This window comes from Melanotaenia boesemani, chromosome 4, assembly GCF_017639745.1.
Source record: "Melanotaenia boesemani isolate fMelBoe1 chromosome 4, fMelBoe1.pri, whole genome shotgun sequence".
In the NCBI taxonomy this organism is placed as follows: Eukaryota; Metazoa; Chordata; class Actinopteri; order Atheriniformes; family Melanotaeniidae; genus Melanotaenia; species Melanotaenia boesemani.
In genome coordinates, this window is record NC_055685.1 from 2,038,836 (window position 1) to 2,062,918 (window position 24,083).

The window sequence follows — 24,083 nt, forward strand, 5'->3', positions numbered from 1 at the left end:
CATCATCTTCATCCTTTCTCTTCTCAGCCAGTAAAAGTCAGTCTCATACCTTGCTCTGTCCCTTTCTTAGATGAATCATTCATGATGTGTGTTCAAAACAGCCAGTGTTGATATCCAGTTGCTGGCGAAGCAATCTGGAAGAGAAAGTTGTGAAAAGTGACTTTTCAATCTCAGGACGCTGCAGTGCTACGACGGCTCCAGCAATGTACGTAATGAAGTTACTTTGCCATCAAAACCAGTCACACACATAAAATATTATATATTAATATTCTTTTTCACATTTACTGTGTTAAGAAGAAGGATTTCACTCAGACCGTCACCAAGAGCAACAACTGGGTGGTTTTACAGCTGATTGTTTGCAGCTCTCTGGAATAAATACTGTTGCAGGTGAATATTTCTGAAAGTCAAAGCAGAAGTGCTGAGCTCTGCACTTCCACTGTGCAACAACACAAAAGCCACAGTGAATTGTCCTCGTTGGTAGCCAATCAGCTCGAAGCAGCAGCGCTTCAGTTCCCACCAGCAGCTGGCTGCGGCCAGTTTCCAGCTGAACTCCAGCTGGTGTTGGGGGTCAGAGAGAATTTTCTAATCCATCACCATTGTACCAATTGTCTATAAAAATTCATTTGCAAGTGAAACGCTGCCTTCAAATGAGGGCTATGAAATTCTAAATCCCTGTTCATGAGTAAAAAAGACAGAAATGAATGACTCTGAAGATTTCCAGGTAACAATTGCACGTCTACTTTTTCATTTGAATTGTGATGATGTTTTTAATCCTTCTGTTTTTCTGTACCATTATAAAAGTGATTCCTTCTTCATAAACACGTTGGCATTCCTGTGATACAGAGCCATTGTGTGTTTTCCAGACAGGAAGCAATGACCAAACAGATGGCACAGGGATGAGCCTGGGCAAGAAGAAGGGAGTGAGGGTGACTGGAAAATATGAACCTGCGGTGGACTGGAGCGGTACAGGAGAAGGTCCATCCATAGTCCACTCTCCCACCAGCCCCCAAATACCTACAGATGCCCCCACAGTTATTTCCATCAGCCCTCTGTCTCCCAGGCCATCAGAGAAATTAGATGATCCCAAAATGGATGAAGACTCTCAGGCCAGAGTGTCCTTTAGTGAGATGGGTGTCCCCCGGCAAACGATGGAGGAGCTGAAGACCATCCTGAGGGAGAGTCCTCTGCTCAGCACGAGAGGAAAAGATGATGGAAAACCAGGAGTTCCCTTCACATACCTTCACGGAAGCAGCAGCAGTGGTGGAGGAGGACTTGGAGGACAGCAGGACGATGGAAACCCTCACAGGACATTCAGCACCTTCAGACCTCAAGCTGATGCTTCCAGAAGGGGGGCCAGGTCCAGATCCAGCACATCTATTCAGTTGCCTTCCACTATGGATTCATCCAGCTCATTCCAGTCCACTGCCAACACAAATAGGCAGCCTGGTGTGAGGACATATGCACATACAAGCAGCGGCTCCTGGGGAGGGACCGGAGACTCTCATTCAGGTCAGTGAGGCTTTGGTAAATAAAAAAAATACTTTATCGTCAACATAAACCAAGAAATACGCTGAAATAAATGGAGCTTTGCCACAAACTGGTTGATAGACTCTGGGTCCAAGGCCTTTTCAGTTTTAAAACTGTTGAATTTTGGTTTATTCTAACATTTTTTTTTATATTTTCCATTTTAATGAACTTACATTCTTAGAATTAAGTAAACTAAAGTAAAATATGTACTTCTTTTAGGTTGTTTCTCTCAGGGATTTGGTTTCTAGTTTCATAGAAATAGATCCAGTTGGTGTTTGTTCTCTTGTGGGGAAACTATCACACGGTTTCTCACCTGCTGGTAACTTTGTTTGTAATTCTGTGTTGTTGTTACTCATTGACCTGTGGAGTCACAGCAACATATTTACAGAAAGACTCATCTTAAACATCCATTTTTTACTCTAACCTCACTAAAGTGGTCTGGAGGCCAGTGGAGTGCTGAGTTAAAAGAACAGCATATTTATTTCTGTAAGACAGGATGCTCTGTGTTAGACATCAAAGGTTATCAGTGTTTTTTTGTTTGTTTTTGTGAGGTATTTCAATCTGTTTTCCACAGATAACGGAAACGAGACCATTGAGCTTTCTGGGAACCAGAGGTTTATCGCAGCCATGGAGCAGATCAAGCAGCAGATTGCCCGAGAAAACATCAACTTCGTCCGCTTTGAGGCCACCGATCTCCACGGGGTGTCAAGGTCCAAGACAGTGCCTGTCCGCTTCTTCCATGTAATGATCTGTGCTTTCAGCACATCCATAAAAAACAGATTAGACTTGCTTTCTGTCCAGTCTTTATGCTATATGCTAGGCTAATTAGCCTCTAGATATGAGTGGTTTTAAATCTTCTTCAGGGGTGGAGCTAGAGGGTGGGCCTCTGAAATCTTATTGGACACCCCAGGTGATTGACAGATCACTGGAGGAGGAGAACAGAAACATCTTACCAGACCATTATGCACCAATATCCCTCAACCAGTTTGAAGTAAATCATAAAGCAGTCATCTGTCGTTGTGTCCTTGGGCAAGACACTTAACCCTCCTTGCCTCCAGTGTTGGCATCGCTGGTGTATGAATGTGTGGATGAATGTTCGGTGATGGTCGGAGAGGGCGTAGGCGCAGACTGGCAGCCACGTTTCCGTCAGCTTGCCCCAGGGCAGCTGTGGCTACGCACGTAGCTTACCATCACCAGGTATGAGTGAGGAGTGGATGAATAATGGATTCACACAATGTAAAGCGCTTTGGGTGCCTTGAAAAGCGCTATATAAATCTAATCCATTATTATTATTATTATTATTGTTAATCCTTTAAAAATATTGACATCTGGCTGCAAATTTCTAAAAGAGATTTAGTACCTTGGAAGTACAACTACTAATGTTATGTAAGGCTAACCTGATGTTAGCATGAAGCTACGTAGCAAAGCTAATCTTGTTCTATGCTAGCGCTGGATTAGTTTTAAGATGATGTGTCATATTAAGTTTTCAGAGAGTGTATTTAGTAACACATCAACTTATGAAGATTTTGACACTGGAGCTGACAATAAACTATAAAGCTGCTGAAAGAGAACCTCAGTATCAACATTACCGGACACCCATGTATAAAAGCCTAGCTCTACCACTGGTTTTCTTATTAAAGTTTCTTCATTTAAAGTGTTTATGAGGTTAATTTTCATGTTTCAATGACAGGAGAAGGCAGTGTATGGGGTACCCATGCCAAGAAGCTACTTGGAGCTGACCCTGAGCCCAAAGAGCAACGAGGTGGACCATGCCAACACGGCTAACTTCAGCAGTGATATTCTTCTGATCCCTGACCTTTCAACCTTCAGGGTCCTACCCTGGGCTGAGCAGACAGCTCGGGTCATCTGCGACCCCTGCACCGTAACAGGAAGCCCCCTTCGCACTTCCCCTCGCCTCATTGCCAAACAGCTCCTTGGCCAGCTCCAAAGCCTGGGATTCTCCCTGCACTCGTCCTTCACCTATGAATGCTGCGTCCTGGGAGCGCCCGAGCGGATTGGACCAAAGACGCTTCTGTTTCCTGCCACCACCCTTCTCAGCAACCATGACCTGCCTATCTTCCAGCAGCTGGTGGACAGCATGTACTGCATGGGTGCAGACATAGACAGCATCGCGTCTGCAACGGGCCCCGGCCAGATAGAGATCAACTTGAGGCCGGAGTTTGGGATTTCTGCTGCTGATAGTGCTTTCACCTTCCGCACTGGCATCAAAGAAATGGCTCGCAAACACAGCTATATTGCCAGCTTTTTCACTGATGACGGTCTGTACAACGCTGGTGTGCTCTCTCACAGTCTTTGGGACGCCAACGGGCGCCGTAGCCTCTTCCACTGTGGCGAGAAGGCAGGCGACCTTTCTGAGATTGGTAGGAAATGGCTGGCTGGGCTCCTCACCCACTCTGCTGCCCTAAGCTGCTTGATGTCGCCCGGCCTCGGCTGCCGGAGCCACATCGCCAAGACCATCAAAGACCCCAAACGGATGCTGTACGCCACCTGCGGCAGCAACGACAACAGCAGCTCTTTTAACATCAAGTGTCATGGCGGGAGGGAGATGCACATTGACAACAAGCTGGGCTCGGCCATGGCCAACCCCTACATCGTACTGGCTGCTACCGTGGCTGCAGGGCTTGATGGCATCAGGAGAAACCTGAACATCGAGAGCAGTCTGAACAAGGCGCCCATCCAGCAGAAGGAGTTTGCCATCCCCGTGAAGCTTGATGACGCTCTGGAGACGCTGGCGGAGGACCACGTCATCCGCAGCGCCCTCGGAGAGCCGTTTGTTCAGTATTTCATCGCCATGAAAAAGTTTGAGATTGAAACCCAGGAACTGGATGATGAGAGGAACAAATGCCTGGAGTATTTCATTTAAACATCCTCCTTGTTTCATGATGGATGAAGCTCACCTCCACCTGCCACACAAACTGGAGGAAGAGAAACAGCTGCAAGGAAATACGTTTTTATTTTATATATAAAATGAATAGGTTACATTATTATTATTATTAATAATAATAATAATAAATATTATTATTATACAGGTTGTTCAGAGTCGTTTCAAATAAAAACATGAGAACCCCCATAGTGATGTTAGATGGTGAATTATTGTTGTCTGGACTCAACTAGTTGATTTCACCAGTTTAAAGAAAACACTTTATTAGTTCATAATAACCAGTGTCCTTACAAAGTTCAGTTCCTCACACAAAAACAAATGAAGTGAAATTCTGCAGGATTTTCTGTGGTTTTGGGAACAAATTCCTTTCATATGCTTTCCCCCTCATTGGTCTTTATTTCAGGTTTGTGAATGAGCTACTCTGGTTTCATCACAGCTGATTAAAGTTTGATTGTCTTCGTTCTCTGCAAAACTCAGGAGATATAAAACAAATCCTCCGAACGACTGTAAAAAGCAGCTAGCAGATGTTAACAGATTCAATTAAATTTAATTTTATTCACTTGGAAAACAGCCTCTGCTTTTTAAAAATGCGTTAGATCATTTCAAAAGAAAAGTATAAATTTTTTCAGAAAATTTTTATAATGAAAAATCAGTCTTTTTTTAATTAATGATCATTTCTAATTTTACACAAAACATTTTTTTTCTTATATAAGGAAAGGAAAATTCTTTGTTTAGCCTCACTTGCTAAGATAAATTTAAAATAATTTCTGACTTTTTCTGAATTCATAAAATAATTTTACAAATGAAATGTTTGATTTTTGGGGAATTAAGATCTAATTTTTTAAATCTATTAATATTTTCTGAATGAATGAAATATTCTAACAAAAGATTCTATTCGGTTTCTCTGAAGTAGTTTAATTATATTAAAAATTCTGTTATTTTTTCTAAATTAATGGGCTAATTTTACAAAAAATATATTTGTTTCTGTGAATTAAACAGAGTTCTTTTAAATCTATTATTTCATTTTGAATTTATGAGATAATTTTACAAAAAAATCAATTTGGTATTTAGAAATTAATGAGATTATGTCAAAATAAGAATAATTTTTTCTTTTTCTGAATTAATTACATCATTTTATAAGAAAATTGTTTAAAAGTTTTCTGACCTTTTAAAGATAATTTTAAAAGAAATGATGTTTTTCTGAATTTATAACAGTTAAAGAAAATCTATAACTGTTTTCTGAATTAATGAGATTTTTTTTACCTAAACTGATTAATTTTACTGAAATGATATTTATTTATTATCTTTTTTTTCTAACTTAATGAGCTCATTAAAAAAGCTTTCTATGACTTTTTCTGAATCGATAAAATAAATTAAATAATTATGAGCAAGGACGTGCTGATGATGAGGAGGATCTGCAGGGCTGGAGGCTGCAGCTTCAGGACCGTTAAATTCATTTTTCACAACAGACTTGGTGTAAGTATGAAGAGTGATGAACAGTCCAAGCTGTGTAACCCTGTACTTTTACCTGAACTCTGACTCTTTTGCTTTTGTAACACCTTGAAAACAAAGAAAGTTAACGATATGTTTAAATGACGCCTGAAAAGTGATGCTGAAAATCATCTGACACTGCAGATCAGAATGTGGCTCCAGAACTTGGAAGTAATTCAGAGTAAAATGAGGAGAAAAATATTTTTTATAGAAAAATAAATGTCAATTCAGAAAAAGGGAAAATAAGTATTAGTAAAAATGCTAATAAAAATCAGAAACAAAACTGAAATATTATTAAGTTTCTTTTGTATAATGTGTTAATATAAACAAAACATAGAAGAAGATAAATTATATTTTAAAATCTATCCAATAAATGTATAAAAACTGAAGAGATTAAAGGTAAAATTATCTTGTAAATTCAGAAAAGCTGAGTTTTTTCCCCATGTGAATACATCTGATGGTGCAACGACATAAATCCTGATTCCAGGGTGAAAGGCTGCATTTCTCTTTAGCTGTGAAGCTGAGTGAAGAATGTGACCAGTGTGGATTTTGCTGTTATAGTTGAGCCTGTTACACATAAAATAGGACCATAGAAGTTCAACTCATAAAAGATAAAAAGGAGAAAGTCTGGAGCAAGAACTTGATGAGAAAAACATTATTTTAAACATTATTACAGGATAAATAAAGAGGTAGGTGGTTTAATCCAGCCGTTCTGTCTTTGGACCAGTCCCCCCACTGAGGACTAAACCATTTAAAAGGACATGATTGAGATTATAGGAGAAAACTGTTTCCTGGGAAGGATTTATTTTTCCTGAGACTTTGCATCGCAGAGTAAACCTTCAGATACCAAAGACATCATCATCTGAATGCAGCTTACTGTAGAGCTGTGTGGGAACCAGCGTTAACAACAGGACTAAACATGAACCGGGCTTCTCCTTCTCCTACTTGTTCTTGTTGATTAGATTTCCCACTCGCTGCATGAATCGACCCAGTTTGTTGTCTGAAGCAGTTTGTGTCGGATACAGTGGATAGCCAGCCTTACTTCTTTTCAGCGAGGAGTTTCTGTCTTTGTCTGAGGCGTTTTCAGAGCTAAACAGAAGCTCATATCGGCTGTAGACTCTGTCTCTTGCGGCTTGAGAAACGGCCGCTCCTTCATTGTCCAGATTGATCTTCCTTCTGCCGAAACGTTGAGGAGTCGGTCTTGAGAACGGATCTTTCTGCTTTTCTGTCTCTGACGAGCCACTGAGTGAGTTCTGGGACCTGTGGATTTGAGGTGAATGACCTTTTTTTGTTGTTCGCTCTGCAGCAGATGTTGGCTGTTCTAGCCTGGGTGATGATCTCAGTGAGGTCCTTCTTTGGAGGGATTTTTCTTTCTTTTCAGCGGCTGCAGGTAATGAATGTACCTTCATTCTCGCGGAGTTGTTCCTCTGAAGTTCTGGTCCTGTTTGGTCCTTTTCTGTGTGATGACGATGAGCCTCGCCTGGAGCAGGACGTTCTGTAGATGATCCATTTAACATCTTTGGAGTAGTTTCAGTATCAGTGCTAACAGATGTCTCACCGTTAAGTAGAGAAACATGACTTCCTCTGTCTGGATCCAGTTGCTGCGATTCTGCAGGTATGCTTGCTTGTACAGAGTTTTCTCTTGCAGCAGCTTTTTCTGCTTTACAAACCTCTTCAATTTTGTTTCTGATAGATGAGTCTAAACTGCTAACATGAGTGTTTGATACTTCTTTCTCTTCAGGGATCTCAGTCAAAGACTCCATCACCCTTGACTGCTGCATACTGAGACCGCTGGAGTGCAAGAGAGAAAGTTTGAGTGCCGCATCAGTCAGTTTTACGTCTAAATCAGCATCTGATTTAGTCCTAGAAAGAGCTGTCTCCTGCCAGTTGTTCGTTTTCATCATCTTTCTATCTGCAGCTGTTTTGATGTCATAATGAGAAACCGAGCGATGGCCATCAGTGAGAATTTGCTCTCTCATGCCACCTTCCATTTTCAGATCGCTGTCTTCCATGTTTTGTGTATTTAGCACCAGTTCTGCCACACTCTGCCGAACATCCAGACCTCTCATTGAAGTCATACCTTTCGTTCTTTCTACAGTTGAGTACACAGACCTCAGGGACTCCTTACTTTGCCTGAGATTGGCCGTCTCCTGTAGACTGAGTCTCTTCTGCCTCGTCTCCTCCATCCTGGACTTGATGTCCCTGGACCTGCTGTGGATCAGCTGTGACTGAAGCTCATTTAAACCCATGTGACTGCTGTGTGGTGAGATCATTGGGGATATTCCGTCATATGACGCACCTAGAAGCATGTCGCTCTCGTTGAGGTATGTATCCATCTTCCATCTGTGGAGGGATGTTTCAGAATTGAATGGTATCAGATTGTGGTCCGCACCGTAGCGGGTCTGGTGCCTTAGTTGTTGCTGAGAAGCTCTGCCACCTCTCAGGTTGGATCCAGCCCTCTCAGGAGTAACAGGGATTCCAAAGTCCTTGGTTCCCATCCTCACTCGGGTCATGGAGTTCACCTTTTGCAGCTCTCCTCCATAACTGTGCCCTCTTACCAAGTTCCCTCCGTCAGGAACGTGCGACTGATGCAGCCTCTCCTGCACGCTCAACCCCCGGCTAATCATGGCGCCATTGCTAAAACTGCTGCTCTGAGCGCTCCTTAGGCCCTGCATCATTCTGGATCTCATGGGAACTTGATTAAGGGAAAGCTGGCTGGAGTTTGGACTCCTCATCACCATAGGGTCTCTGAGGTGCGGGACCGGCGGCCTCCGCTCAGACAAGACTGCAGGAACTACTGAATGAGCGTACAGTCTTCTGAACTCCTCGTCGTATGAGCCAACCAGCTGACCTGTGACAACCAGGACCATACTCAGGTTGATCTTCTCAAACGACCATGTGTAGCTTAAAAAAGACAACAGAGACAAAGTGGTCAGAGACCAACGCAGAGGAGGATCATCAACAGATTATAGATGCTGCTAATGATCAGCTCATACAGTCAGCGCTTCAATTTACAGACATCCAAATAGTTTTTACATCATGTACATTTGACATGTTTAGTGTCATACATGTTACATTCTGACATGCATACAAAGAATTTTCGCTAAACTTCTACAGGTTTAATGTAAAAAGAAACAATAACAACATCCTGTTTGTTTATCCTAAATAATTGATGTGAATGATACTGAATATGAATTTTTAATCATCAAAAATGATCATAGGTTCTATAATAATCTGTAATTTAATGAACAAAACTTGATAACCTTGATTTTTCCTGCTACATTTAATTAATAAAACATGCCTGAGAAACACCACAGAGCAGATGATTTGTCCCTACTTTAAAAAAAGGCTATATGTAGTTAAATTTAACTTCATCGAAGGACAGGACTCAGTCAGAATACAGTGTTTATGGTGAGAATCTTGTTAATAATAGCAGAAAATCAAAATAGGTTTTAGCACAGGGTGGGGCAGGACGTCCACGGCTTTTTAGTATTTGCATGAAGGGGTCCTCAAAGAAAATTGGTTGGGGACCACTGCTCTGAAAGATCCTGATGAAGAGATTTGTCAGCAGCTTCAGATACCTGCTGCTGCTCATCACTGGCTTTTTAACAGCTGATCTTTGAGACTTTCCTTGATATTTTTTTTTTACCGGAACCAACCTGTTTACTCTCTGAACTGCATGCTATGTTTTTATCTTGTTAAACATTTCCTGAATTTCTCAAGGCATTAAACTATTTCACCCTTTTCATCTCCAGAAAGATCTGCCTTTTTTCCAGACTGCATAAATAATGTGGAACAACCTCATGAAGCTCGCCTGGAAACTAAAAATCAAAACTGTTTTAAACTGTTACCAGTAATCTAATCAAATAAGAGAAACTTCACAAGATAAATCTAACACAGAAAAACTAAAGCACAAACGTTTTATTTGAGGAATCATCTGGAACACCATGTATTTACTCAGGAAAGCAAAGCACTGAGTGTAACTGGAGCTTGGATGAGACAAACCATGACGTTTTGATATACCTGCTGTGGAAACATGTAGAGGTAAGGAGGCTCACCTGTATGTTCCATACAAAACTGTCCTGCAGTCCACCAGCATGAACTTCTGCTCCAAACCTCCGTGAAACTTCATCCCGGACCGGCATTGGTACTGTTGGCCCTGAACTGTCCGAACACGAAGGTTCTGAGGTGGAAACAAACACCAAAGTCACCAAACGATTTATCACCCATCCTGCAGAAGGTCAGTTGATGGTGAGAAGTGAAACTCAGCCGGATTCATTTCTATTCTAGCACACAAAGCCTCTGATTTAATCTAGAAAATATACAACACAGGAGACAGTACAACTAGGAGGGACATGTTACAACCAGCACCAGCATGCTGGGATGGACCTTTAAAATCTACTGGCTGCATCCTAGAACATGTCAGAAAGAAAATTTCCAGATCAGGAAGCAGAGCATGATTTGACTTGTTTAAAAACCACTGCAGTGTGAGCTGGAAATGTTTCAGATTAATTGCACAAAAATAACTCAGCTCATTCAGGCTAACTGCTTTGAGATGTTAGCTGTAAGCTATGAGCTGGGATCTGTTAGCTGTAAGCTGTTAGCTGTGAGCTAGCTGCTAGTTGTGAGCTTTTAAGCTGTGAGCTGTTAGCTAGTTGTGAGATGCTAGCTGTGAGCTGTTATCTGTGAGCTGTTAGGAAAAGACACGTTTCCAGATACTTCTGCAGTATGTGAACAGTCAGTGAATCACAATGAAAACTATTTTCTTTCTAAACAAATGGAAACATTCAGTTTGGATCAATGCTGTTGGCTCATTGATCATTGATCGATGTGTTGATGCAGACTGATGGATTCTAGTCAGTGACATTTAACCTGTGGAGTGGACTCAAATCTGAAAAAGAGTCCAACATAATAAGTCCCTCATTATGTTGGAGGGACTTATTTTTAGTCCCTCAGTGGGAAAATAGCTTTGTTGCAACAGTACAGGTGCAGTAAGCAGAAACACACAGGTGATATCAAACAAGAACACACACAATATATGTGTGTGTGTTCTTGTTATATATGATGTTATATGATCTGACAGGGTGAGTATGTACAGTATAAATATGTACATAAACATGTATATAAACATGTAATCACAGTTTACATGTGTTCATTGTAAAGTCTGACAGCAGCAGGGAAGAAAGACCTGTGGTATCTCGTCTTCCCACAGTGAGGATGGATCAATCTGTCACTGAAGCTGTTCTCCAGAGCAGACAGGGCATCTTGCAGGGAGTGGGACTCATGGTCCAGCATGGATGCCAGTTTTCCAGGACCCTTTTGTCACCAACCTCCCACACTGAGTTCAGAGAACAGTGAGCTTAATTTCCTGATGACGAAAATCCACCACGACCAACATGAGCCTCATGCTGCAGTTTAAGCAGTGATCTGTCACCTTTCTATGACTTGGAGTTTAGCATTTAGGTTTTATTCCTGGCTAAAGGTTTTAATTGCATTGTTGCATCTTTATTTGTCTTTTGGTTATGCAACTAAAATATAAGTGTGACATTCATCCTCTCATCATGATGTCTCCTACTCATTCTGCCAAATTCTTAGTTAAACCTGTTAAATGTGATAGAAAACTACATTTACAGATCTACTGTGTATTCTGTCTGCATATCAGAGGACACCCAAAGATTTATATTTTAAATAATCTTGCTATATAATGTATAAAACTTAAATCACATTTTCCATTTACAAAATATACATTTTCCACTGGTTTAGCAATAATATCTAATCAGCTAATCACACGGCAGCAACTAAACACATGTAGCCATGTAGACGTGATGAAGATGACTTGCTGAAGTTCAAACTGAGCATCAAAATGAGAAAGAAAAAAGATTTAGTGGCTTTGATTGTGGCATGGTTGTTGGTCTGAGTATTTACTGGGATTTTCACACACAACCATCTCCAGGGTTTCCAGAGGATGGTCTGAAGAAGAGAAAACATCCAATGAGCAGCAGTTGTCTGGACCAGAATGTCTGGTTGATGTCAGAGGTCAGAGGAGAATGGACAGACTGGTTGGGGATTATAAAAGGAAACAGGAAGTCCAGTAAGCACTGGTTCCTACCAAAGTCTGCAGAACAGCATCTCTGAACACACAACACGTCCAACCTTGAAGCAGATGGTTTACAGCAGCAGAAGACACACCGGGTGCCTCCTGCCAGCTAAGAACAGGAAACTGAGGCTACAATTCACACACACTCACCAACACTGGACAATAGAAGATGGAGAAACGTTGCTGGTCTGATGAGTCTCCATTTCAGCTCCACATTCAGATGCTCGGCTCAGAATTTGGTGGAAACATCATGAAAACATGGATCCATCCTGCCTTGGATCAACGCTTCAGGCTGCTGCTGGTGTAATGGAGGGGGAGATTTTCATGGTCCACTTTGGGCCCCTTAGTACCAACATGGCCTGGTTTAACCAGCACAGCCTACCTGAGTATTGTTGCTGACCATGTCCATCCCTTTATGACCACAGTGGAGCATCTTCTGATGCTACTTCCAGCAGGATAATGCACCACTTTACTGTGTGTGATGCTATCATGTCAATATGGAGCAAAATCTGTGAGGAAGGTGTCCAACACCTTGTTGAATCTATCACACCAAGAATTAAGGCAGTTCTGGAGGGAAAGGGGGTCCAGCCCAGTACTAGAAGGTGGACCTGATACAGCTTCACACAAACACACAGAAACATCTACATGAATGTTATGATCCTTGGCCTGATCAAACAGGTCGTTCTTTTCTGAATCATGGCTGTAATGACTGAAGATTCTTTGTTTGTCCTGCTGGAACATCGTGCTGATACTGTCTAACAGGAAAATCCAGCTGCGTCATCATCGTCTGACTCGTGTGATGATGACGGCTCCAAACACAGGAGGAAAATAACAGAGTGTCAGTGTTTCCATCAGGGTGTGGAACCAATGTTAGACTTGTTAAAAACAGGTTGTATTTTTGTGTTAATTTGGCTTTATATCCTGGCTCACTAGCAGCCATTAAACATTTGCTGATGTTTGTTGAACCCTGCAGATACCTTGTCAGATACTCTTTTCATCAACATAAGCCACCAGCAGATAGTTTACCCACGAGTGGTGCAGATGCAAATACAGAATCTAAACAAAACTGGTTAAATTTGCAAATGCTGACAACAGTTAGAGGGTTTTTTTTTTTTACATGGAATCCATGTTCGCTAACATTTAACACACCCATGCTTTCAGTAAATCCCAGAAAATCTGATTTCTTATTTGGTCTCGAAACAAAATAGTAGATTATCGTCTAGAAAATCCCAGAATTTGAACCGACTGAAACATGAAAACCCGATTCTTTCCTGCAAATGGACTCCTCACCTTGATGTCGTGGATGTTAACGCCCACACCGTGGGACATTTTGAGGAAGCTGTTGACTTGGGAATCATCCAGAAGGATGTAGACCTTGACTCCCCTCAGTGCTGCACCCACGGTCTCCTTAAAAATGTCCACGTCGGTGAAGACGTCCATCGCTATGGCAATAACCTGGAGATGTATTGGACATGTTGACCATTAACAGAAGTTTATTTTCTTACAGTCTGAGAGAGTAAAAGGCAGATTGTAGAAATTAAGAAGTTCTTCTGGGTCATTAAATCTTAAAACTGGAAACTGAATCATTTTAAGGAGAAATTTTACAGACATTGTTATTGTATTTAAAACACGACTTATTAATAAACACGTAACCGATAGAAATCTGGATCAGAGTTTGACCCTTTTAAAATTATTTTCACATATTGAAAGTTTTGGCTGTGGAAGTCTGGACTGGAACCTCCTCATCTGGACTATAGTAGCTCTGAGCTCTGTCACATGAGGAACTTTCCAGAAGATGCAGCCATTGTAACATAGAACTGACTACTTTGCCTTGACAAGTTAGCCTTTTTAGGCCAACATCTCCATTAGGAGAAGAGGACTATTGCTCCCACCTGGCGTCTGCCACACAAACAAAAAGAAGTGTAAGGTAGGGTCTACACATTCACCAGAATCCACCAGAAAGGCCCAGCACAGGTTTTAGTTTTCTGGGTTTAATCCCAGCTAATGCCCATATTTTATTGCATTAGTATTTAATTATTTTTGTACTGGGTTAACTCGGGGTGTCGAACTTCTTTTAGTTCAGGTTCCACATTCGGCACAATCTGATCTTCAGTGGGCCGGACCAGAAAAATAAAAAAACATAATAACCTATAAATAATCAAAACTCCACATTTGTCCCTTTGTTTTACTGCAAAGAAGTTCAAGTACATTATAAAGTTGTTGACATTTAATAAACTCTTCTTTTAGAAAGAAAAAACAACCTGAAATTTTAAAGAAAATAATATTTGGCCTCATTTTATCATTTCCATTTTATTACAGCTTCCAGATCACAGTGCATCTACAAAACCACCCCACATTTAATTCCATGTGTCTGGAAGTGAAAAATCCAGTATCACGATCAGAGTAATCTTTCAGGAGCTAAAAGTTCCTTTAAATATGCATACGTGTACGTTTCCACATGTGTGTGGTAACCCTGATCACCGGAACTGATTCACCTCTATGAAGTCAGAAAGAAAGCAAAGATGGAACAAGTTTATAAATACGATTTTATTGAAATGTCCTGAAAACACAACTGCTCCAGAGTTGTGGAACAGTTTGTTATTTCACATTACAGCCACCCAGTCGGTTTCTGGTTTTAAGTCCTTGCTGACCGTACAAGCCTATTTGATAACTTCAAACTTCATCCTAATCTGATTGGCTGGATTTTAGATTTTCTTACCAAAAGGTCCGAGTGTGTGAAGGTACATGGTACGTTTTCTAATGTTCTCTTCTCTTCTACGGGTTCTCCACAGGGTTGTCGTCTCTCTCCACTGTTATACATTCTGTACACTGACGAGTGTTAATAACAGATGTATTTTGAAGTTTGCTGACGACACAACCATCGTTGGCCTTCTTGAAGGTGGTGAGACAGCACACGGGCAGGTAGTGGAGGATTTTGTAAGCTGGTGTAAAAACTCTTTCCTCCATAAAAATGTGTCTAAAACCAGAGATATGGTCATCGATTTTAGAAAGTCTCCATCAAAGCCCCGTCTGCTTTTATCAAAGCAGCTGCCATCGAGAAGGTAGACAGATATAAATATTTGGGTGCGGTTCTTGACAATAAATTAAGGTTTGAGTCTCACATTGACGTCACCTCAGAAAAGGTTCATAAGAGGTTATTCTTTTTAATAAAAATGAGGTCTTTTAATGTTTGCGGTGAAATGTCTTTTTTATAAAAGTGTAATTGAATGAGTTTTGTCTTTTTGTATTATTGCTGGTTCGGGAGCCAAAGTCTGGCCAATAAGAGACGTTTGGGTGGTTTAGTGAGAGCTGCTGGCAAAGTTTCTGGATCCCAGCAGGAGGGCCTTTCGTCCATCTTTAACCATAATGTGAGGAAGGCTCACTGAACTGCCTGAAGCTGCCTCTCCACAATGAGTTTGTTTTACTACCTTCAGGCCGTCGCTTCAGGGCCCGTTAGGGAGGACAAAGAGACTTAAAGTGTTGTTTGACCCTACTGCTGCTCACCTACTAAATGGAAATGACCACTGAGGTGACCTAGTTGTTCTCTCTGTTAGTTTTTAGCTGTGATTGTATTTATCCTATTTAATCTCATTTATTGTTCTTGGATTGTGTGTATCTCTTTTTTGACATATGCCATTGGTTCTGATTTTGTTTTTGATTGATTATAGTGATGTCTGTCTTCTGTCTGTGTTCTGGCTGCAAAACCAATGTCCCTCTGGGGACAATAAAGGATTTGAATTGAATCGAATTGAATTGAATTGAATTTAAATGAATTGAACTGAATTGAATTGAATTGAATTGAATTGAAATTAATTGAATTGAAATTAATTAAATTGAATTGAATTGAATTTAAATGAATTAAATTGAATTGAATTTAAATGAACTGAATTGAATTGAATTGAATTTAAATTAATTGAAATGAATTGAATTGAATTGAATTGAACTAAATTGAATTGAACTGAAATTAACTGAATTGAATTGAAATCAATTGAATTGAATTTAAATGAATTGAATTGAATTGAATTGAAGTGAATTGAATTAAATTGAATTGACCTGAATTGAAATGAATTGAATTGAACTAAATTGAATTGAACTGAAATGAATTGAATTGAATTGAATTTAAATGAATTGAATTGAACTGAATTGAATTGAAATGAAATGAATTGAATTGAAATGAATTGAATTGAACTGAATTGAATTGAACTAAATTGAATTGAACTGAAATGAATTGAATTGAATTGAAATGAATTGAATTGAATTAAATTGAAATGAATTAAATTGAATTGAATTGAAGTTAATTGAATTAAATTGAATTGAATTGAATTGAATTGAATTGAAATGAATTGAATTGAATTAAATTGAATTGAATTGAATTGAAATTAAATGAATTGAATTGAACTGAATTGAACTAAATTGAATTGAACTGAAATTAATTGAATTGAATTGAAATGAACTGAATTTAAATGAATTGAATTGAATTGAAGTGAATTGAATTGAATTAAATTAAATTAAATTGAATTGAATTGAATTGAATTGAATTGAATTGATTAAATTAAATTGAACTGAATTGAATTGAATTTAAATGAATTGAATTGAATTGAATTGAAATGAATTAAATTAAATTAAATTGAATTGAATTGAATTGAAATGAAATGAATTGAATTGAATTGAAATGAATTGAATTGAACTGAATTGAATTAAATTGAATTGAACTGAAATGAATTGAATTGAATTGAATTGAAATGAATTAAATTGAATTGAAATGAATTAAATTGAATTGAATTGAATTGAACTGAATTGAACTAAATTGAATTGAACTGAAATTAATTGAATTGAATTGAAATGAATTGAATTTAAATGAATTGAATTGAATTGAAGTGAATTGAATTAAATTAAATTAAATTGAATTGAATTGAATTGAATTAAATTGAATTAAATTGAATTGAATTGAATTTAAATGAATTGAATTGAACTGAAATGAATTGAATTGAATTGAATTGAATTGAACTGAATTGAATTGAATTGAATTGAATTGAAATGAAATGAATTGAATTGAACTGAATTGAATTGAATTGAACTGAAATGAATTGAATTGAATTGAAATGAATTAAATTGAATTGAATTGAAGTGAATTGAATTAAATTGAATTGAATTGAATTGAAATGAAATGAATTGAATTGAATTAAATTGAATTGAATTGAATTGAATTGAAATGAAATGAAATGAAATGAATTGAATTGAATTGAATTGAACTGAATTGAAATGATTTGCTCATGACCCACTTCTTTGCACTGGCTTTTGAACATAGCTGAGGTTAGATTTGCTTGCTTTTACTTTTTATTCTGGTTTTATGTGTTTTTTTTACTTTTTTTTTTTTACTGATTTTTATTGTCTACTGCTTCATTGTGTAGTGTTTTGTTGTAGCTATTTTATTGTTCAGCCTTTGAGCATCTGGGACTATTTAAATACACTTGAACTTGTAAATTCTACGAGTTTAGGTTCTCTGAAGAAAGAGCAGAAGTGATGTATGAAACAGTTAAAATGGACTCTGACTCTTGTCTGACCCAGTTTTACCTGTTTCAGGTGCAGCCTGGTGTGTGTTTCTGAATCGATCACAGTTGGATCTGTGGAATGAATGCGCACACACTCAGACACACTCTTGTAGTTTCTGAATGTTTGCTGAACCTGAACATTTAGGACCATCAAGCTGAGACATGTTGGCTGATTAACGTCATCCGTTTTCATTCACTGCAGTCGAGCAGACAGAAAGTCTGATCATTAACTTGAACAAAACTCAAGTTGTGACAGAAGTTTTTATTCTAAAACAACAATAATCTGCCTCAGGTGATGATTTTTTCTTGCCAGGACTTCTGCCAGCTGGAGAGTTTAATGGCTGCTGGTGTGTGTTTGATTATTTTACTGTATATTTGAATGGTTTTGTTCATAGAGCTGCTCTCTGCACCTTCTACATCTGCTGCAGCATTCGCTGCTTCTGAGCCAGCTGGGAGCAGAATCTGTCACAACTTCTGCTCTGTCTGAGGCTCCCAGAGCATTTCCAACTCAGACTCAGCACAGATGTGATTGAACACTGGCTCAGCTTCTTTCTGAGATGCTCCCGCTTGAAGGAGCTGAGCTGCACATTCGGATGCTCACTGTTTCATTTGGGATGATGTCGCCAAACCACTTTTTTATGAGGCCTATTTTTCTGCCACCTGTGTGAAATGACATCCCCAAAATAAATGTAGTATATCTACAACTACCGGGGCTGTGTGAATAATACCGGTCTGTACAGAAAGCTGAGACATGTGAGAATCAAGAAAAGTGTTACTGTGTCAGAGTAAATTCACCTGGAACACAGTAGAAAATGTAAATGGTTTACTCCTCCTAAAAGAAAACCACATTACTGTCCGTGAAAACCAGAAGATAGAAGCCCAGTTCATCTAGGAATGGGTAAAGTAATATCTGAGGAGGAACTGTGCTACAGTAGAAGGTAAAAGTGAACCTGAGCAGGTTTCCAGGTGTTTAACAGAGGTGTTACACAGGTAAAAATCTCAGGAAGCCTTTGGTTGATGATGATGATGGACACCTCTATCAGTGGTCAGAGTCAGGAGGATCCAGGGACAGCCCCACATTCACCTTAGAAACACCATGAGGGTCCAGAAAGAAGTGAAGCCCAAGATAGTCTATGATAGGAAGATTGAATCCTTCACTATAAAACCTCCTTCATCACCATGGAAACCAGCAGGCCCTTCATGGTTCATTTCAAACAAAGGCAGAATCATAGGAGAAACATTTTTTCCGTCTTTTTTTCCCTGACTCTTCACATCAAAGCGGATCAGACCCTCCATCATATTAAAGCTGTGCTTAAAACTAATTTCTTCTTGCTAGACTTTGGACCTGGGTGAGAAGAATCTGGGTATTTAGCCAGCACCACTTTTAATTTACCATTTATTTGATATTTTTACTGTTTATTCACTCTCATATTTATTGCCATTTTATAGATTTAGTGTTTTTGTACTTGTTCAGCTTGTGCTTTGATTGGTTGGATTTAATTTCCACCATTAAACTGACTTAGCATCACTTTTATTACCCTCTGGATACTTTGGCCTTCTCAGATACCCCAGCCTGTGGGATATCCGAGGATTTGTAGTTGTTTTCGTGCAACTTCACTCCATCAGTCAGATAATAACTCTGTATGACAACACTGATGGTCAGACTGCTTCACAGTTCAGTCTTGTGGACATAAAGTGTAAAGTGACAAAAATAAACTCGCAGCAGTGACATGAAAATCTAGTTTGCCAAGTTACTGACAAACGATTTAATTCCAGTGAAAGACTGCCCAGCAGAACAACTGGAGGGTGTGTATTCTGACATGCAAACTAAAATATGAGCACCACAGACTCTAATGTGAAGGTCTGAGACAAAGATGAAGCATTTTAATTCTGCTTGCTTTGCAGACACTGAAGCTGCTCCCTGGAGGTGAGACTTTAACATGTTTGGAAAAGTTACAGGATGCCTGTGAGACTCATCATCCTTTAATGGTACATCCATTCCTGCCTTTTTCAAACCTATCAGGGTCCAGATTAAACCCAAACTGTCTGCTTTTTCATTCAGATTTTGAGCTGCTGCTGAATGTTTATTTAAAGCCTTTATTTGTGATATGTACTATAGAAAAACAAAGTTTGGTTGTCACGGTAACTGAGTGCACTGAACTTTAGAACTGGTGGAGCCAGTTTTTGTACATTAATGTATACTTTGACCAAGCCCTGCAGTCTGTATGCAGGCAGAGAAATATGCAGTGATGTGTTTTCCCTTCTTTGTTCATCTCATCGTGGTGCAGAGCCCCCCCCTGATTGGATCAGCATTCAGAGCTCACCTGATGCGCCTCCTGAATCTGCCTCCGCACCACTTCTTTAATGGTCGGTGTGTTTTGTCTGGGGGGGTGAAACAGCAGGCTGATGCTGGTGTCCTTGCCCTCCAGTGCAACCTCTGGCCATCCCAGGTCCAGGTCTGGCACCTCCTCGTCCGACTCAGCTGGAAAGTAGGTAGAGGGGCTACCTTCATCTGTAACTTGCAAGCCCCTAGAATGTTCCTCCACAACCGGTAATTCAGCATTTTCCAAGATAAAGAGGATCTCCTCCTCTGACAGAAAGTGGCTGAGTTGCTCGACTCGGAGGTACTCCTCGTAGGCCTCTTTGCCTCCACAGAGCAGGGCGTAAATGGCCAGGCGGTAGGATTCCTTGTAATGTGGCTGAACGTAGACCTCATGGGCGTCCTCTGTTGGTAAGGACAGACTGGATGGACTGGACTCCATGGATGCCGAATCCCCTCTGAGTCTGTGAGCTACAGCCTTCTTCTTTACCTTCAGTGTGACATGAGACTGTTACAAGACCCACTGAGTCCCAGCTGCTTTAAAAACCCTCAGTTCTGTTTAACAGATGTGTGAATGGACTACCATGTCACCTGCTCTAACTCCTGCGAGTCATTAACATTAACATTAAAGAATTTATTAAAGATTGTAGAGATGTAATTAAAAAACTGAGGAAGTATTAAGTCAAATTAATACTTACTATAATGTTGGGAAAAGAAATCCAGGCTGTCCTGCACAATCCTGAGCCTTAAACATGTCTTTAAAGGAAAATCAAACCTGTGTGTCAGTGTTGGTTTCCTCTCCAACGTGATGTGGTGGCACACTGTGCAAACCAGCAGCCTGTTGTACCTGTCCTGTTCGCTGCACTGACAGATACTTTAAGAGGCACCGCCCACTTTGGCTCACCTGAGCTTCAGGAGCAGGATTGTTTGCATACCCAGCTGTCACGCAGTTCAAGCCTGGCTTCACCACGCATGTGCATATTTTTACTCTTTTATTGCTGCTGCAGGATCCAGACAGTAAGAAAGAGGATAAAGACGACAGGAAAAGGAAGATGAGGAAGGTTTATTAACGTCACGATGCAGTGGAGGGAAAAGAAAACAAGCCACAGACAGTTCAGACAGGAAGTGAACATTTTTATTCATGGCCTCAGTGAATTCCTTCATTATGATGTGAGAACAGTGAGATCATCTCATCATCTTTCTGACTGCACATACTCAGGTCATTTCTGCTGTATTACAACTCTGTCATGGTTTCAGCATAATTAAAGAAAATTTATGGATATTGGACACAAAACTCTGTAACCATGGTGATTGATGCTGGTGGAAGAAGCAGGTGTGTGATAAGCTGTAATCAATCATGTATGAAATAAGATGCAAGCATTCCACTGACACTGCTCAGTGGAAGGTTCAGCTTTTAAAGCCGTGAACTTTAATCTACGACGGCTTCTCTGGTTTCTTACTGGTTTTTTCCAGCCTCCACTGGTGATGAAGGGAAACGGCGACATGTTGAACGAGGTGTGGAAGCAGTTTACAGACTGGGAACCGTCTCGCCCTCAGACACCTCCATGTCCTACTTTCTGGGTGGGGTTGGAGACTTCATAAATCTGGGTGGGGTTGGAGACTTCACGCTGCGAGGTGGAGTTGGAGACTTGGGGGTGGGGGTTGGAGACTTGGGAGTTGGGGTTGGAGACTTGGGGACTGGGGTAGAACCAGGGGTGGAGGCGGGGGTCGGGCTCTTCATGGACTGCGCTGGGGTCGGGGCTTTGGACGGGGTGGGGGTCGGGGTTTTGGCGGGTGGAGCTGGGGACTTGGGCGCGGCTGCAGGCGTGGCCATTCTGGGCTGTCCCAGCTTGGGCTCTGGGATCGGTTCTCCGTGTCGGTAGACGCTGACAGTGATCTCCACGAACTCGCCACCATACTTGTTCCGAACGTTGATGCTGTACTTTCCGGAGTCTTCGGGGGTGACCTTGTTGATGACGAGGCTGGCGAACTTGCCGCCGTCAAACGTGACTTTGGTGTGCTCGGTGGAGGAGACTTCCTGCTCGTTCTTAAACCAGGTGACCTCAGGGGTGGGCTCGCCCCACACGGTGCAGGTCAGGCTCAGAGACTGGAGAGGTCAAAGGTCACTCAGACACATTACATGCTGATTTACCATCCAGATCATTACCAGATATGCATGCTTAGCTAACATTCACAATCTGAGAATATAAATTTAAACAGAATGTAATGATTTCCAGATCTCATCAATCCATATTTTATTCCCAGTATAAACAACTAATCAAATGATGAAACTGAGACATTTCACCATCTGATGGAAAATATAAGCTGATAGTGAATCTGATGCAGCAACACATCTGGAAAAAGTTGGAACAGGTGCAACAAAAGAATCAGGAGGAATCTATGTGCATGGGTAAACGAGGTCACTGCATTAAAAGCAGACATGATTCTCTACTGGAAATCACTGCATGGACTTGGCAGACTAAAGAGGAGAGGGAGCATCCAGCTAGTTATCAGGTGAAAAGCTGCATCTCTGATGGGATGGGGCTGCATTAGTGCCTATGGCGTGGGCAGCTTCCACATCTGTGAAGCTCCATCAATGCTGAAAAGTACATGAAGGTTTTAGAGCAACATCTGCTCCCATCCAGACAACGTCTCTTTCAGGGAAGGCCTTGCAGATTTCAGCAGAACCACATCCTGCATCCACCACAGCAGCATGGCTTCACAGGAGAAGAGTCCGTCTGCTGAACTGGCCTGCCTGCAGTTCAGACCTTTCACCAGTACACAACATCTGGAGCATCATGGAAGCAGGAATCCTGCAACCAACGTCCAGGACTATAGAGCAGCTAGAATCCTGCATCAGACCGGAATGGGACAACATTCCTCTCCTAAAACTCCAGAAACTGGTCTCCTCACTTTCCAGACGTTCCCAGACATGTTAGAAGAAGAGGTGATGCTACACCATGCTGAACATCACCCTGGAACTACTTTTTACACCGTGCTGAACATCACCCTGGAACTACTTTTTACACCGTGCCGAACATCACCCTGGAACTACCTTTTACACCATACTGAACATCACCCTGGAACTACTTTTTACACTGTGCCGAACATCACCCTGGAACTACTTTTTACACCGTACCGAACATCACCCTGGAACTACTTTTTACACTGTGCCGAACATCACCCTGGAACTACTTTTTACACCGTGCCGAACATCACCCTGGAACTACTTTTTACACCGTGCCGAACATCACCCTGGAACTACTTTTTTACACCGTGCCGAACATCACCCTGGAACTACTTTTTACACCGTGCCGAACATCACCCTGGAACTACTTTTTACACCGTGCCGAACATCACCCTGGAACTACTTTTTACACCGTGCCGAACATCACCCTGGAACTACTTTTTACACCGTGCCGAACATCACCCTGGAACTACTTTTTACACCGTGCCGAACATCACCCTGGAATTACTTTTTACACCGTGCCGAACATCACCCTGGAACTACTTTTTACACCGTGCCGAACATCACCCTGGAACTACTTTTTACACAGTGCCGAACATCACCCTGGAACTACTTTTTACACCGTGCCGAACATCACCCTGGAACTACTTTTTACACAGTGCCGAACATCAACCTGGAACTACTTTTTCAGATGTGCTGCTGCATCAGATGCACTATCAGCTCATATTTTCTATCAGATGGTAATATGTCAGTTTCATTATCTGACATGATGTTTATTTTCTACTAGGAATATAATATGGTTTGGTGAGATTTGGAAATCATTCATTCTGTTTTTATTTACATTTTAAGCAGCGTCCGAACTTTTCAGGATTCGGGGTTGTAATAAAAAACAATTTGCAGGTTGAAGTTTCAGCATTAGTTTGTTGGGAAAGCTGCAGTGCTGCACAGCTCTGAAAGGGTTCGTATTCTAAAAACAGAGCTTGATAATTTCTCACCTTCTGTTCCATAATGGTGACCACATCAGGTAGGCCACCCACCACTCTGCCACGGTCTGAGAACACACAGAAAAAACAGGAAATAAAATGTAAAATCATCATCTTTTATCTAATACATAACAGCTTTCACATCTACTTACTCTTCTCAGCAAACGCTGCAGCTCTAAAACACAAATACAAAAAAACTCAGTATGATTCATTGGATTATAAGCGTTAAAGTAGAAAGATGCT

The 24,083-nt window shown here is 40.6% G+C and overlaps 3 protein-coding genes across 9 annotated transcripts in view; 1 reads left to right on the plus strand and 2 right to left on the minus strand.

The window, feature by feature from the left end:
- The first annotated feature begins 832 nt into the window (after positions 1-832).
- Positions 833-4,554, plus strand: lgsn (lengsin, lens protein with glutamine synthetase domain). Its single transcript, XM_041982881.1, has 3 exons — positions 833-1,509; positions 2,102-2,268; positions 3,218-4,554. Exons 1-3 carry the CDS (start codon positions 897-899, stop codon positions 4,409-4,411), a joined length of 1,974 nt encoding a protein of 657 aa, XP_041838815.1. The 5' UTR covers positions 833-896; the 3' UTR covers positions 4,412-4,554.
- A 1,075-nt stretch (positions 4,555-5,629) lies between these two features.
- LOC121638236 (protein FAM83B-like) lies at positions 5,630-20,720 on the minus strand. Of its 3 annotated transcripts, XM_041982880.1 has the most exons (6): positions 20,665-20,677; positions 19,894-20,379; positions 13,308-13,472; positions 9,979-10,103; positions 7,556-8,824; positions 5,630-7,480 (listed from the first exon to the last, which is right to left on the minus strand). In XM_041982880.1, exons 2-6 carry the CDS (start codon positions 20,329-20,331, stop codon positions 6,862-6,864), a joined length of 2,616 nt encoding a protein of 871 aa, XP_041838814.1. In that variant the 5' UTR covers positions 20,332-20,379; positions 20,665-20,677; the 3' UTR covers positions 5,630-6,861. The 3 variants fall into 3 exon arrangements, with proteins under 3 accessions (XP_041838814.1, XP_041838813.1, XP_041838812.1); XM_041982879.1 differs by having other exon boundaries at positions 5,630-8,824; positions 20,588-20,720; XM_041982878.1 differs by having other exon boundaries at positions 5,630-8,824.
- A 217-nt stretch (positions 20,721-20,937) lies between these two features.
- The window catches only part of myom2a (myomesin 2a), a 41,963-nt gene continuing 38,817 nt past the window's right edge, over positions 20,938-24,083 (minus strand). For all 5 annotated transcript variants that reach the window (XM_041982921.1, XM_041982925.1, XM_041982924.1 and 2 more), the window contains 3 exons: positions 23,993-24,015; positions 23,853-23,908; positions 20,938-21,996 (listed from right to left, as the gene is read on the minus strand). In XM_041982921.1, the coding sequence (XP_041838855.1) occupies positions 21,460-21,996; positions 23,853-23,908; positions 23,993-24,015 (616 nt within the window). In that variant the 3' untranslated portion in view covers positions 20,938-21,459. The remainder of the gene's footprint in view (positions 21,997-23,852; positions 23,909-23,992; positions 24,016-24,083) is intronic.